The 17,058-nt window shown below is 33.5% G+C and overlaps 1 protein-coding gene across 2 annotated transcripts in view; it reads right to left on the bottom strand.

Moving 5' to 3' along the window:
• The window catches only part of LOC108134961 (receptor-type tyrosine-protein phosphatase N2), a 64,576-nt gene that overhangs the window by 13,919 nt on the left and 33,599 nt on the right, over positions 1-17,058 (bottom strand). For both annotated transcript variants that reach the window (XM_041710543.1, XM_041710542.1), the window contains one exon: positions 12,972-13,025. In XM_041710543.1, the coding sequence (XP_041566477.1) occupies positions 12,972-13,025 (54 nt within the window). The remainder of the gene's footprint in view (positions 1-12,971; positions 13,026-17,058) is intronic.

Raw genomic sequence — 17,058 nt, 5'->3', positions numbered from 1 at the left:
CCTTTAATTGCATAACTTTTCTCTCAGATATCCGATTTTAAAAAGGCATACCTCCTAAGGTTTGTGGATTAGTAATCTACGATTCTGCATTCAAATTTCACTCTTGGATTTTCTGTAGATTTTCTAAGCAATTTAATGAAATTTAAATTTTAAAAAAATGTTTAAATATTGGCTTGTAATTTCGGGTCGATTTTTTTGAAATTTTGATGATGGTACCCCTTTCAATTTTTCCCAAAAATGGATGTTTGTCGAAAAATGACTTCAACCCAGTACCTTTAATTGCATAACTTTTCTCTCAGATATCCGATTTTAAAAAGGCATACCTCCTAAGGTTTGTGGATTAGTAATCTACGATTCTGCATTCAAATTTCACTCTTGGATTTTCTGTAGATTTTCTAAGCGATTTAATGAAATTTAAATTAAAAAAAATGTTTGCAGAAAAGTGAACCAATACCAGCACATTTAATTCCATAACTTTTCTTACAGATATCCGATTTGGAAAAGACTTAATTCTTTAGGTTTTTGGATTAGTTTCCCATAAATCTGCGTTTAAATGTTGGCATGTAATTTCGGGTCGATTTTTTTGAAATTTTGATGATGGTACCCCTTTCAATTTTTCCCAAAAATGGATGTTTGTCCAAAACTGACCTCAACCCAGTACCTTTAATTGCATAACTTTTCTCTCAGATATCCGATTTTAAAAAGGCATACCTCCTAAGGTTTGTGGATTAGGAATCTACGATTCTGCATTCAAATTTCACTCTTGGATTTTCTGTAGATTTTCTAAGCGATTTAATGAAATTTAAATTTTAAAAAAATGTTTGCAGAAAAGTGAACCAATACCAGCACATTTAATTCCATAACTTTTCTTACAGATATCCGATTTGGAAAAGACTTAATTCTTTAGGTTTTTGGATTAGTTTCCCATAAATCTGCGTTTAAATATTGGCTTGTAATTTCGGGTCGATTTTTTTGAAATTTTGATGATGGTACCCCTTTCAATTTTTCCCAAAAATGGATGTTTGTCCAAAACTGACCTCAACCCAGTACCTTTAATTGCATAACTTTTCTCTCAGATATCCGATTTTAAAAAGGCATACCTCCTAAGGTTTGTGGATTAGTAATCTACGATTCTGCATTCAAATTTCACTCTTGGATTTTCTGTAGATTTTCTAAGCGATTTAATGAAATTTAAATTTTAAAAAAATGTTTGCAGAAAAGTGAACCAATACCAGCACATTTAATTCCATAACTTTTCTTACAGATATCCGATTTGGAAAAGACTTAATTCTTTAGGTTTTTGGATTAGTTTCCCATAAATCTGCGTTTAAATGTTGGCATGTAATTTCGGGTCGATTTTTTTGAAATTTTGATGATGGTACCCCTTTCAATTTTTCCCAAAAATGGATGTTTGTCCAAAACTGACCTCAACCCAGTTCCTTTAATTGCATAACTTTTCTCTCAGATATCCGATTTTAAAAAGGCATACCTCCTAAGGTTTGTGGATTAGTAATCTACGATTCTGCATTCAAATTTCACTCTTGGATTTTCTGTAGATTTTCTAAGCAATTTAATGAAATTTAAATTTAAAAAAAATGTTTGCAGAAAAGTGAACCAATACCAGCACATATAATTCCATTACTTTTCTTACAGATATCCGATTTGGAAAAGACTTAATTCTTTAGGTTTTTGGATTAGTTTCCCATAAATCTGCGTTTAAATATTGGCTTGTAATTTCGGGTCGATTTTTTTGAAATTTTGATGATGGTACCCCTTTCAATTTTTCCCAAAAATGGATGTTTGTCGAAAAATGACCTCAACCCAGTTCCTTTAATTGCATAACTTTTCTCTCAGATATCCGATTTTAAAAAGGCATACCTCCTAAGGTTTGTGGATTAGTAATCTACGATTCTGCATTCAAATTTCACTCTTGGATTTTCTGTAGATTTTCTAAGCAATTTAATGAAATTTAAATTAAAAAAAAATGTTTGCAGAAAAGTGAACCAATACCAGCACATATAATTCCATAACTTTTCTTACAGATATCCGATTTGGAAAAGACTTAATTCTTTAGGTTTTTGGATTAGTTTCCCATAAATCTGCGTTTAAATATTGGCTTGTAATTTCGGGTCGATTTTTTTGAAATTTTGATGATGGTACCCCTTTCAATTTTTCCCAAAAATGGATGTTTGTCCAAAACTGACCTCAACCCAGTACCTTTAATTGCATAACTTTTCTCTCAGATATCCGATTTTAAAAAGGCATACCTCCTAAGGTTTGTGGATTAGTAATCTACGATTCTGCATTCAAATTTCACTCTTGGATTTTCTGTAGATTTTCTAAGCGATTTAATGAAATTTAAATTTTAAAAAAATGTTTGCAGAAAAGTGAACCAATACCAGCACATATAATTCCATAACTTTTCTTACAGATATCCGATTTGGAAAAGACTTAATTCGTTAGGTTTTTGGATTAGTTTCCCATAAATCTGCGTTTAAATGTTGGCATGTAATTTCGGGTCGATTTTTTTGAAATTTTGATGATGGTACCCCTTTCAATTTTTCCCAAAAATGGATGTTTGTCCAAAACTGACCTCAACCCAGTACCTTTAATTGCATAACTTTTCTCTCAGATATCCGATTTTAAAAAGGCATACCTCCTAAGGTTTGTGGATTAGGAATCTACGATTCTGCATTCAAATTTCACTCTTGGATTTTCTGTAGATTTTCTAAGCGATTTAATGAAATTTAAATTTTAAAAAAATGTTTGCAGAAAAGTGAACCAATACCAGCACATTTAATTCCATAACTTTTCTTACAGATATCCGATTTGGAAAAGACTTAATTCTTTAGGTTTTTGGATTAGTTTCCCATAAATCTGCGTTTAAATATTGGCTTGTAATTTCGGGTCGATTTTTTTGAAATTTTGATGATGGTACCCCTTTCAATTTTTCCCAAAAATGGATGTTTGTCCAAAACTGACCTCAACCCAGTACCTTTAATTGCATAACTTTTCTCTCAGATATCCGATTTTAAAAAGGCATACCTCCTAAGGTTTGTGGATTAGTAATCTACGATTCTGCATTCAAATTTCACTCTTGGATTTTCTGTAGATTTTCTAAGCGATTTAATGAAATTTAAATTTTAAAAAAATGTTTGCAGAAAAGTGAACCAATACCAGCACATTTAATTCCATAACTTTTCTTACAGATATCCGATTTGGAAAAGACTTAATTCTTTAGGTTTTTGGATTAGTTTCCCATAAATCTGCGTTTAAATGTTGGCATGTAATTTCGGGTCGATTTTTTTGAAATTTTGATGATGGTACCCCTTTCAATTTTTCCCAAAAATGGATGTTTGTCCAAAACTGACCTCAACCCAGTTCCTTTAATTGCATAACTTTTCTCTCAGATATCCGATTTTAAAAAGGCATACCTCCTAAGGTTTGTGGATTAGTAATCTACGATTCTGCATTCAAATTTCACTCTTGGATTTTCTGTAGATTTTCTAAGCAATTTAATGAAATTTAAATTTAAAAAAAATGTTTGCAGAAAAGTGAACCAATACCAGCACATATAATTCCATAACTTTTCTTACAGATATCCGATTTGGAAAAGACTTAATTCTTTAGGTTTTTGGATTAGTTTCCCATAAATCTGCGTTTAAATATTGGCTTGTAATTTCGGGTCGATTTTTTTGAAATTTTGATGATGGTACCCCTTTCAATTTTTCCCAAAAATGGATGTTTGTCGAAAAATGACCTCAACCCAGTTCCTTTAATTGCATAACTTTTCTCTCAGATATCCGATTTTAAAAAGGCATACCTCCTAAGGTTTGTGGATTAGTAATCTACGATTCTGCATTCAAATTTCACTCTTGGATTTTCTGTAGATTTTCTAAGCAATTTAATGAAATTTAAATTAAAAAAAAATGTTTGCAGAAAAGTGAACCAATACCAGCACATATAATTCCATAACTTTTCTTACAGATATCCGATTTGGAAAAGACTTAATTCTTTAGGTTTTTGGATTAGTTTCCCATAAATCTGCGTTTAAATATTGGCTTGTAATTTCGGGTCGATTTTTTTGAAATTTTGATGATGGTACCCCTTTCAATTTTTCCCAAAAATGGATGTTTGTCCAAAACTGACCTCAACCCAGTACCTTTAATTGCATAACTTTTCTCTCAGATATCCGATTTTAAAAAGGCATACCTCCTAAGGTTTGTGGATTAGTAATCTACGATTCTGCATTCAAATTTCACTCTTGGATTTTCTGTAGATTTTCTAAGCGATTTAATGAAATTTAAATTTTAAAAAAATGTTTGCAGAAAAGTGAACCAATACCAGCACATTTAATTCCATAACTTTTCTTACAGATATCCGATTTGGAAAAGACTTAATTCTTTAGGTTTTTGGATTAGTTTCCCATAAATCTGCGTTTAAATATTTGCTTGTAATTTCGGGTCGATTTTTTTGAAATTTTGATGATGGTACCCCTTTCAATTTTTCCCAAAAATGGATGTTTGTCGAAAAATGACTTCAACCCAGTTCCTTTAATTGCATAACTTTTCTCTCAGATATCCGATTTTAAAAAGGCATACCTCCTAAGGTTTGTGGATTAGTAATCTACGATTCTGCATTCAAATTTCACTCTTGGATTTTCTGTAGATTTTCTAAGCGATTTAATGAAATTTAAATTAAAAAAAAATGTTTGCAGAAAAGTGAACCAATACCAGCACATTTAATTCCATAACTTTTCTTACAGATATCCGATTTGGAAAAGACTTAATTCGTTAGGTTTTTGGATTAGTTTCCCATAAATCTGCGTTTAAATGTTGGCATGTAATTTCGGGTCGATTTTTTTGAAATTTTGATGATGGTACCCCTTTCAATTTTTCCCAAAAATGGATGTTTGTCCAAAACTGACCTCAACCCAGTACCTTTAATTGCATAACTTTTCTCTCAGATATCCGATTTTAAAAAGGCATACCTCCTAAGGTTTGTGGATTAGGAATCTACGATTCTGCATTCAAATTTCACTCTTGGATTTTCCGTAGATTTTCTAAGCGATTTAATGAAATTTAAATTTTAAAAAAATGTTTGCAGAAAAGTGAACCAATACCAGCACATTTAATTCCATAACTTTTCTTACAGATATCCGATTTGGAAAAGACTTAATTCTTTAGGTTTTTGGATTAGTTTCCCATAAATCTGCGTTTAAATATTGGCTTGTAATTTCGGGTCGATTTTTTTGAAATTTTGATGATGGTACCCCTTTCAATTTTTCCCAAAAATGGATGTTTGTCCAAAACTGACCTCAACCCAGTACCTTTAATTGCATAACTTTTCTCTCAGATATCCGATTTTAAAAAGGCATACCTCCTAAGGTTTGTGGATTAGTAATCTACGATTCTGCATTCAAATTTCACTCTTGGATTTTCTGTAGATTTTCTAAGCGATTTAATGAAATTTAAATTTTAAAAAAATGTTTGCAGAAAAGTGAACCAATACCAGCACATTTAATTCCATAACTTTTCTTACAGATATCCGATTTGGAAAAGACTTAATTCTTTAGGTTTTTGGATTAGTTTCCCATAAATCTGCGTTTAAATGTTGGCTTGTAATTTCGGGTCGATTTTTTTGAAATTTTGATGATGGTACCCCTTTCAATTTTTCCCAAAAATGGATGTTTGTCGAAAAATGACCTCAACCCAGTTCCTTTAATTGCATAACTTTTCTCTCAGATATCCGATTTTAAAAAGGCATACCTCCTAAGGTTTGTGGATTAGTAATCTACGATTCTGCATTCAAATTTCACTCTTGGATTTTCTGTAGATTTTCTAAGCAATTTAATGAAATTTAAATTAAAAAAAAATGTTTGCAGAAAAGTGAACCAATACCAGCACATATAATTCCATAACTTTTCTTACAGATATCCAATTTGGAAAAGACTTAATTCTTTAGGTTTTTGGATTAGTTTCCCATAAATCTGCGTTTAAATATTGGCTTGTAATTTCGGGTCGATTTTTTTGAAATTTTGATGATGGTACCCCTTTCAATTTTTCCCAAAAATGGATGTTTGTCGAAAAATGACTTCAACCCAGTTCCTTTAATTGCATAACTTTTCTCTCAGATATCCGATTTTAAAAAGGCATACCTCCTAATGTTTGTGGATTAGTAATCTACGATTCTGCATTCAAATTTCACTCTTGGATTTTCTGTAGATTTTCTAAGCGATTTAATGAAATTTAAATTAAAAAAAAATGTTTGCAGAAAAGTGAACCAATACCAGCACATTTAATTCCATAACTTTTCTTACAGATATCCGATTTGGAAAAGACTTAATTCTTTAGGTTTTTGGATTAGTTTCCCATAAATCTGCGTTTAAATGTTGGCATGTAATTTCGGGTCGATTTTTTTGAAATTTTGATGATGGTACCCCTTTCAATTTTTCCCAAAAATGGATGTTTGTCCAAAACTGACCTCAACCCAGTACCTTTAATTGCATAACTTTTCTCTCAGATATCCGATTTTAAAAAGGCATACCTCCTAAGGTTTGTGGATTAGTAATCTACGATTCTGCATTCAAATTTCACTCTTGGATTTTCTGTAGATTTTCTAAGCGATTTAATGAAATTTAAATTAAAAAAAAATGTTTGCAGAAAAGTGAACCAATACCAGCACATTTAATTCCATAACTTTTCTTACAGATATCCGATTTGGAAAAGACTTAATTCTTTAGGTTTTTGGATTAGTTTCCCATAAATCTGCGTTTAAATGTTGGCATGTAATTTCGGGTCGATTTTTTTGAAATTTTGATGATGGTACCCCTTTCAATTTTTCCCAAAAATGGATGTTTGTCGAAAAATGACCTCAACCCAGTTCCTTTAATTGCATAACTTTTCTCTCAGATATCCGATTTTAAAAAGGCATACCTCCTAAGGTTTGTGGATTAGTAATCTACGATTCTGCATTCAAATTTCACTCTTGGATTTTCTGTAGATTTTCTAAGCAATTTAATGAAATTTAAATTAAAAAAAAATGTTTGCAGAAAAGTGAACCAATACCAGCACATATAATTCCATAACTTTTCTTACAGATATCCGATTTGGAAAAGACTTAATTCTTTAGGTTTTTGGATTAGTTTCCCATAAATCTGCGTTTAAATATTGGCTTGTAATTTCGGGTCGATTTTTTTGAAATTTTGATGATGGTACCCCTTTCAATTTTTCCCAAAAATGGATGTTTGTCGAAAAATGACTTCAACCCAGTTCCTTTAATTGCATAACTTTTCTCTCAGATATCCGATTTTAAAAAGGCATACCTCCTAAGGTTTGTGGATTAGGAATCTACGATTCTGCATTCAAATTTCACTCTTGGATTTTCTGTAGATTTTCTAAGCGATTTAATGAAATTTAAATTTAAAAAAATGTTTGCAGAAAAGTGAACCAATACCAGCACATTTAATTCCATAACTTTTCTTACAGATATCCGATTTGGAAAAGACTTAATTCTTTAGGTTTTTGGATTAGTTTCCCATAAATCTGCGTTTAAATGTTGGCATGTAATTTCGGGTTGATTTTTTTGAAATTTTGATGATGGTACCCCTTTCAATTTTTCCCAAAAATGGATGTTTGTCCAAAACTGACCTCAACCCAGTACCTTTAATTGCATAACTTTTCTCTCAGATATCCGATTTTAAAAAGGCATACCTCCTAAGGTTTGTGGATTAGTAATCTACGATTCTGCATTCAAATTTCACTCTTGGATTTTCTGTAGATTTTCTAAGCGATTTAATGAAATTTAAATTTTAAAAAAATGTTTGCAGAAAAGTGAACCAATACCAGCACATTTAATTCCATAACTTTTCTTACAGATATCCGATTTGGAAAAGACTTAATTCTTTAGGTTTTTGGATTAGTTTCCCATAAATCTGCGTTTAAATGTTGGCTTGTAATTTCGGGTCGATTTTTTTGAAATTTTGATGATGGTACCCCTTTCAATTTTTCCCAAAAATGGATGTTTGTCGAAAAATGACCTCAACCCAGTTCCTTTAATTGCATAACTTTTCTCTCAGATATCCGATTTTAAAAAGGCATACCTCCTAAGGTTTGTGGATTAGTAATCTACGATTCTGCATTCAAATTACACTCTTGGATTTTCTGTAGATTTTCTAAGCAATTTAATGAAATTTAAATTAAAAAAAAATGTTTGCAGAAAAGTGAACCAATACCAGCACATTTAATTCCATAACTTTTCTTACAGATATCCGATTTGGAAAAGACTTAATTCTTTAGGTTTTTGGATTAGTTTCCCATAAATCTGCGTTTAAATGTTGGCTTGTAATTTCGGGTCGATTTTTTTGAAATTTTGATGATGGTACCCCTTTCAATTTTTCCCAAAAATGGATGTTTGTCCAAAACTGACCTCAACCCAGTACCTTTAATTGCATAACTTTTCTCTCAGATATCCGATTTTAAAAAGGCATACCTCCTAAGGTTTGTGGATTAGGAATCTACGATTCTGCATTCAAATTTCACTCTTGGATTTTCTGTAGATTTTCTAAGCAATTTAATGAAATTTAAATTAAAAAAAAATGTTTGCAGAAAAGTGAACCAATACCAGCACATTTAATTCCATAACTTTTCTTACAGATATCCGATTTGGAAAAGACTTAATTCTTTAGGTTTTTGGATTAGTTTCCCATAAATCTGCGTTTAAATGTTGGCATGTAATTTCGGGTTGATTTTTTTGAAATTTTGATGATGGTACCCCTTTCAATTTTTCCCAAAAATGGATGTTTGTCCAAAACTGACCTCAACCCAGTTCCTTTAATTGCATAACTTTTCTCTCAGATATCCGATTTTAAAAAGGCATACCTCCTAATGTTTGTGGATTAGTAATCTACGATTCTGCATTCAAATTTCACTCTTGGATTTTCTGTAGATTTTCTAAGCGATTTAATGAAATTTAAATTTTAAAAAAAGTGTTTGCAGAAAAGTGAACCAATACCAGCACATTTAATTCCATAACTTTTCTTACAGATATCCGATTTGGAAAAGACTTAATTCTTTAGGTTTTTGGATTAGTTTCCCATAAATCTGCGTTTAAATGTTGGCTTGTAATTTCGGGTCGATTTTTTTGAAATTTTGATGATGGTACCCCTTTCAATTTTTCCCAAAAATGGATGTTTGTCGAAAAATGACCTCAACCCAGTTCCTTTAATTGCATAACTTTTCTCTCAGATATCCGATTTTAAAAAGGCATACCTCCTAAGGTTTGTGGATTAGTAATCTACGATTCTGCATTCAAATTTCACTCTTGGATTTTCTGTAGATTTTCTAAGCAATTTAATGAAATTTAAATTAAAAAAAATGTTTGCAGAAAAGTGAACCAATACCAGCACATTTAATTCCATAACTTTTCTTACAGATATCCGATTTGGAAAAGACTTAATTCTTTAGGTTTTTGGATTAGTTTCCCATAAATCTGCGTTTAAATGTTGGCTTGTAATTTCGGGTCGATTTTTTTGAAATTTTGATGATGGTACCCCTTTCAATTTTTCCCAAAAATGGATGTTTGTCCAAAACTGACCTCAACCCAGTACCTTTAATTGCATAACTTTTCTCTCAGATATCCGATTTTAAAAAGGCATACCTCCTAATGTTTGTGGATTAGTAATCTACGATTCTGCATTCAAATTTCACTCTTGGATTTTCTGTAGATTTTCTAAGCGATTTAATGAAATTTAAATTAAAAAAAAATGTTTGCAGAAAAGTGAACCAATACCAGCACATTTAATTCCATAACTTTTCTTACAGATATCCGATTTGGAAAAGACTTAATTCTTTAGGTTTTTGGATTAGTTTCCCATAAATCTGCGTTTAAATATTGGCTTGTAATTTCGGGTCGATTTTTTTGAAATTTTGATGATGGTACCCCTTTCAATTTTTCCCAAAAATGGATGTTTGTCGAAAAATGACCTCAACCCAGTTCCTTTAATTGCATAACTTTTCTCTCAGATATCCGATTTTAAAAAGGCATACCTCCTACGGTTTGTGGATTAGTAATCTACGATTCTGCATTCAAATTTCACTCTTGGATTTTCTGTAGATTTTCTAAGCGATTTAATGAAATTTTAATTTTAAAAAAATGTTTGCAGAAAAGTGAACCAAAACCAGTACATTTAATTCCATAACTTTTCTTACAGATATCCGATTTGGAAAAGACTTAATTCTTTAGGTTTTTGGATTAGTTTCCCATAAATCTGCGTTTAAATGTTGGCTTGTAATTTCGGGTCGATTTTTTTGAAATTTTGATGATGGTACCCCTTTCAATTTTTCCCAAAAATGGATGTTTGTCGAAAAATGACCTCAACCCAGTTCCTTTAATTGCATAACTTTTCTCTCAGATATCCGATTTTAAAAAGGCATACCTCCTACGGTTTGTGGATTAGTAATCTACGATTCTGCATTCAAATTTCACTCTTGGATTTTCTGTAGATTTTCTAAGCAATTTAATGAAATTTCACTCTTGGATTTTCTTTTGATTTTCTAAGCGATTTAATGAAATTTTAATTTTAAAAAATGTTTGCAGAAAAGTGAACCAAAACCAGTACATTTAATTCCATAACTTTACTTTTACTATTTCCTTTTTTATACAACAAGTAGTGAAGCCATTGGACTAGTTGTTTTTCGTTATACTTTCTTGTTTTTATCTTTATCAACTGAAAACGTTCACTTCATACTTAAGAATACACACTTTATTTTGCTCTTGAGTTATAGCAAACTTTCAAACTTTTTCACATAGTTGACAGAGAAACTTTAAACGAATGGTTGAAGTTCTTTGATTTCACTCTTTTAAAAATAAAATTGAATGTCGGAAGTATAGTAACAACTTAAATTAAAAATAAAATAAAAATAAATATTGTCTTAAATGAAAAATGTAATTCAATAAAGAATACATTCCTGGGAACTCAAAAGTTATACCATTAAAAACATCTACCCTTTATTTGCCCAGAATTCTATAATTTATTTTCCCCCATATTGTGTCATTATCTGATCGTAAAAGTTAATTACGAGTACAGGTCTTATCCTCCCATCTGTATACTCCGCATTTCCCTAATTGCACTTGCCGAATTTCGGTCGTAAACGAACTGTGAGCTCTTTTACATGCGCTATTGTCATCTTTAGTGCCGATATTAATAGGGCATGTAACTGCATTAATGGCGGTACTCTTACAATGGTTCGTTCAGTAGAGTGTTCCCTCCTCCTCCGGATTACTCCTCATACTGCCATCAGCACCTTTTGTTTTCATTCTGATTTACGACCATTTAAATGCATATCCTTGCGGCTTGTCTCGAACGTAATTTGCATAATGTAAATGCTTCTCATGCGGACGACTGCCACTGCAACAACTGCAGTCCGCACATGTGAGTGCCATGCCATGCCATGCCACGCCCCTTTTCGCCCTATACCGCCCCTTTTGAGGTCAACCATTTCAGTGCAATTTTCACCATTTTTCGCAGCATTTTTTTTTCCGCCAGTTCTGCAGCTGGAGCTGCTTTTCCAATTGTTCTCTAGCCCTCCGCCGTGCTTACATAAGTAATTGAGTGTGTTCTCGATAATGCACTGCCAGTTCCTACACTTTGTGTGCCCCTAGAATCTGGTTACCCCGATCCTGCTCCTAGAAATCTCACACTTTGTTTTGGTGTCGTTCCGTGTGAACTCTTGAACCGAAGCACTGAAGAGAGCTCTGCAAATACGAATAATATGCCCGGGGCCAGAGTTCAGCTTGGATGCCTTTTCACTCTTCGCCCTTTAACCCACACAAAATGGGGTTTTTTTTGTCTCAAGATGCATTTCGGCTACTGTAGTGAATAATGGCGGCGGAAATCGACAGTGAAGGCTTTTATTGTATTTTGGGATTGGAGTGCTTAAAGCAATTAAAGTAAGTCCTGTAGTGAGATTTGTACTTTAGTCCATAAAATAAAATGTAGGGAAAGCCTTTGTGATTTGAAGTAAAAATTAACACATCTGGAGAAATTTGTACTTTAATTCTTATAATAATATGTTATATAAAGATTTAAACTAAAAATGTATATATTTAAAAGACCAGTCATAGGACAAAAATGAAATTATATTAATTTGCCAGCTTTAAAAGCAAGTGCTTTTTAATAATTGAAAATTCAAAGGATATTAAATTAAAATGTAGAAAATGAAGAAATGCTTATAAAGCAAAAGTTTTTCTATAATGATTTTTATCCATTTGCATTTAAAAATAAGACTCTTTTATACTTTTCAGGTAACAACCTAAATACTAGTTTGTTCATTAAGTTTACTAATTTCTAATTTCTAACTCAAAAAGTTTTCTTTTAGTTTTTATTAAGAAAGCTTGCTTTGCCATATTTGGTTTCACTTAAGCTTGATTATTTTCAACCAAAGGCAAATAATTTCCAACTGAGATACTTCATGCTGCTCAAATAAAAATACACAAAACAAATAAATAATAAATATTGAAACTTATTATTTTTGAATTTATGCCAACTTGTATATATATAATATATTAAAATACTAAATAATGACTTGTTGAAGCTAATTACTTCTAGTATGAATAAAAAAACATTAAGCTTTCATCATATTTTGCATACTTAAATTGGGTTTTTTTTTTCCGGCATATTAAAGTATTTCTTTCCAAATAAAAGCCAATAAACTAAACGTAAGCTGCCATTTGGCATACCTAATGCCAAGAACTTAGTGGTGGTTGTATTTAAGCTCTTTAAGTTATTCGTATACCAGTGGAACTAATCCCTTTCTCATGGTGTGCAAATTCAATTTGCACGAACTTGGCATCCTTTTGCTCCCTTTTGACTCATACTGACTGATAACCACAATCGGGGGCTTAAGACCATCTTAACTGGGTGTAGCCGTCTTATCTTATAGCTTATATCTTACTTCTTATATCTTACTCACCATCGTAGCAGACCTCGGAGTGCGGTATGCATAGCGTCCTAACAAACTGGCAGCCTGTGGAGAAAGTAGAGAGAAAAGCGAGAAAAAAAAGTCTTTGGTTAGTACATGAAAGAGTTGTTTAAGCGACGCCATTATGAGCTGGTAAGTGGAAAGTTGAGCAGAGCTGTCTTTTAGTTGAGACATAATGATGTGGTAAGAGCCAAATCAGCATTACGTCGCTAAGCAGACTCTCGACACCCCCAATATACCCATATCCCCAGATACTTACTCATACCCCAACCCCCACCCCCTGTTTTTCCTGCTTGCTTGACTCTTGGCTAAAATAAACGCTTTTTATGAGCATGTCGCACATGGCCAACACACACACACACACACACAGTCCTGAAGACAACTACAAATTCCTGGCCCGGAGGATGCCCGAATATATCCTCTTTTGCCCGTTAGTCAAATGTCTGTTAGCGTGTCTCCATGTACGGTTGCGGCCAACATATTAGTAGTAGTTTAGCAATAAAAATAGTTCGAAAGCAACTTCTAAAAACTTCGTTTATATTTTTATTGATATTATTCCATAAACTTAGTGGCGCAAGAATCCGCATTTATCTTTAGTTAGAATAATTAAAAAATGTTTATAAATTTTTAACTTAAAAAAAATATCAAGCATATAAATTTAAATACGAAGTGCAGATAAACGAATAACAACATAGAAGATTTTGCTTATTAAACTAAAAAAAAAGTTGTCCTATGCCTTAAAATTATGTTGTTTAACACTTTATATTGTTCCACTACTATTATAATGACCTCAGCTGTATGTGACGTCAAGGAGAACGCCCGCATCGCATTGGGAATTTGCCAGTGAAAAATTTGCCTCCATCTGCTTTTCTAGGGGACTAGCATCATGTGTGTTACGCACGTCCTGTTCGTCCTGTTCGTTCAGTTCGTCCTGTTTGTCGTGCTCCAAAACCCACGCCCAAAAATGGCGTCACTTTGGAACTTTGTTGTCAACAGTTTTCGTGGTCTTGGCCTGGCTTTAACTTTGCCCTGTGACAACCGAAAACGAAAAGGGCGACGACGCTTCGACATTCGTTGGCCATTAATTAAGCCAAAGCAATTTCATTTAGCTGCCACAACCACCCTTCTTTTTCCTTGCCAACCCACGAATCCCGCATTTCTGGCTGTTTTGTTTTTAATTGCTGAATAATTGCAGGCAGGGCAAAAAGGGCGGCGAATATTAATCTCAACGGTCTGAGAATCCCGGTCCCTTGTTGATAAGAGCTCCATGAAAGCCGAGAAATGAAGTAACTTCGAGAAAAAAAAGACTTTGCTTGGGTAGGGAAAAGATGGACTGATGAATTCATCAAGCAGCTGAAAAAATGAGCAGGGCAAGTAACCAATTTACTGGCCAATTTCAACAAGTTATTTGTAGGAAGAAAACTATATTAACATATTTTTAGCAATATGTTTTCTTAAAAAGCCCATTATTAAAATCAGATTAGTTTAAAAGGAATTTTTGTACTTAAGTTAGCTATACAATTCTTTATGACTCTTTGTTTATTTTGTTGTTTCTTAAATGAAAATATTTTTATAGAGAGCTTATGACAAATTTGGTTTGCTTTAATGGTTTAATTCCCACCATTGGTAATGTTATAAAAGTAAGACCATAAAAAACTTAGCTTATGTAACAATTTAAGTTTGGTCTATTTGTTTTAATTAGTCAGAATACAGTTTTTAAACACCCCATATGTTAAAATTGATTCAATTAAACAGCAAACTATCAACTCATCTCATCATACTTATTGTTATAAAAGTAAGACTATTAAAAACTTAAGTGGAAAATGCGTCTGCCATTTTTCACTTAAGTACCTGCCATCCAAGTTGCACTTTAAAATACTTAATGACTCTTGGGCTCAAGTGCGGCAAACTAGATTTTTATTCTCTGTGTAGTTAGCAGTCGAGTGGCTACATTGTTTGGCCATATGGAGTCCTTCCTATCCCTTTCAGCCCTTTCAGCATTGTCGAGTCGACAGATTGAAGTGCACTCCACCAGAGCAACAGCTAAGGGCAAAAGCAAAAGCACCATAAACGCTCACTTTGTCTGCTTTCCTTGGGAAAGAAATGGCAAGTCCTGGGAAAAACGTTGGCAAAACAGTCAATAAATGTGGCGGCGAAAGAGGTCGTCTGTCTGTTTATCAATAGGCCAGCAGAGACGTGACCTGAATGCCAGACGGAAAGCAATATTAAAGGCAGCGCAGCGCGAAAATAGAAACTAATTAAATCAGATGGGCAGTGCGGCAAGTGAGCGTTCTAATTGGTATATTTTCCCCTCTGCAATAAAAGACTGACGGCCTGAAGAGACCAATCGTCCCGAGGGATCAGGACGCTTTGCAGGTCCTTCGGACTCGGCTCATAAATATGCGAACTCATGGCCGACGTTGTTGTCCACACAGAGAGAAATAATATAAAACAAATAAAACAGTTAAATTAACTATCAAACTGTTATGAAAATAGTAGTTCACCCATGCTTAAATACACACAAAAATAAAAGTTGTCACAATAAAATGGGTTTTCAACTATGGTAAATTTTTTGCATCATTTTTTTTTTATTTATCTATCGGTATTTTAATATTATTTTTTGGATAAAGTTATAAAGAAGTTATTTATAGACACTTACATTTCCAACAAAAGGGTTTTTGTAGAAGGTAATTCAGAATTTTACTTTTTGAAAACGACAAAGTAAATAGTTTTTCTACCATGTTATAAACGAAAAAAATTCACGAAAAATACATGATTTTAAATTCATTAAAAAAATAGTAACCATTTTGTATGTTTATTTATAATTTTTTTCTGTGTGCAGGTAAGCCGGCCTGCATTGTTTTTCTTATTTTCGATTTTACCTTTTCTATTTTGTTGTCCCTTCCCCGACGAGTGATAAGACCACACGGCGTATGCGCAATGTTACGTTACGTGCAGCATTCATAGGCCATTTTAACGCCATTTTTGAGCCACGCAAATGCGTTTCTGGACATCGAGCGTGGCAATAAAAATAAGAGCCAAAGAACTAAAAGCTTTTACGGCAACAAAATCCCCGTTGCCGAGAAACTATCTACCATTCCGTGATGCAACAACTATTATTTATGGCGTTTTCGATGCGATTCGCTATGCAACGCTTTCCAATAGGGAATGAGAAGTGAAGACCTCGACCGCAAGAAGGAAATGGCAAAGAATCGTGGCCTGCATTCATCGTTATTGCCAATCAACAAATCAAAATCTGTGATGGGGGGAGCAAGTGGGTCCTTCGTTCTTTTGTGCTTGTCCTGGAATTGATTGATAAGTTGGCTGGCTGGCAACTTGGTTGCTCAGGGTCGCCACTGTAGGGAAATCTTGGACAGCCTAAATTATGCCACTGGCACACAGAAACACACTGGAGACGCAACAATTTAATAAATTTTGCCGCCCCCAAAGGCGAAATTGAAAATTCCAAGAGCATTGTGGTTGTGGTTGTCGTGGGCAACAGGAAGCCCCTGCATTTTGATTGATGTCCACCGGCCCAGCGCACCCACTACACATACTATAGTTAAAAAAGGAAGCTCCTTTCGGAATTTTCCGCCTGGCCGGGGATGTTTACTCTCGTCCAGGTCCTTCTTCTGCTGTTTGCTTTGGGGTCAAGGCATTTAAAGAAGGCAAAAAAATGAAAGATTTTCATTTCATAACGACATTTTTCCCCCCTGTCATCCGGGCCACGTCGCAGGCACGTGTGGTTTGGCCAGGCGGCCAACGTGTGGTATGTGTAATATTTTATATGTATATATGTGCGGAGGCGAGCGTTGAGCGTTGAGAGCCCGCCGACATCTTTAATGACAATAACGAATGTCCGCATTCTGATTACGTGCTGAATTTACCCCAAGCAGCCAAAGTGAAAGCAGCAGTGTTGTCATAAAAGTGTGCCAACACACACATTTCATGGGACACTCAAAACTTGAACTAGTTGGATTTTGTGGAACTTTGTATAACATAATCAGGGAACAGATTAAAAGGTAAAATGGACAAAGTTCATTTGGGTATTGCCCACAAATGACGTTTAGATTGGGAA

The sequence above is a fragment of the Drosophila elegans genome, unplaced genomic scaffold (genome assembly GCF_018152505.1).
Source record: "Drosophila elegans isolate 14027-0461.03 unplaced genomic scaffold, ASM1815250v1 contig_814, whole genome shotgun sequence".
NCBI classification, from domain to species: Eukaryota; Metazoa; Arthropoda; class Insecta; order Diptera; family Drosophilidae; genus Drosophila; species Drosophila elegans.
This window is presented reverse-complemented; position numbering and strand designations above follow the sequence as displayed.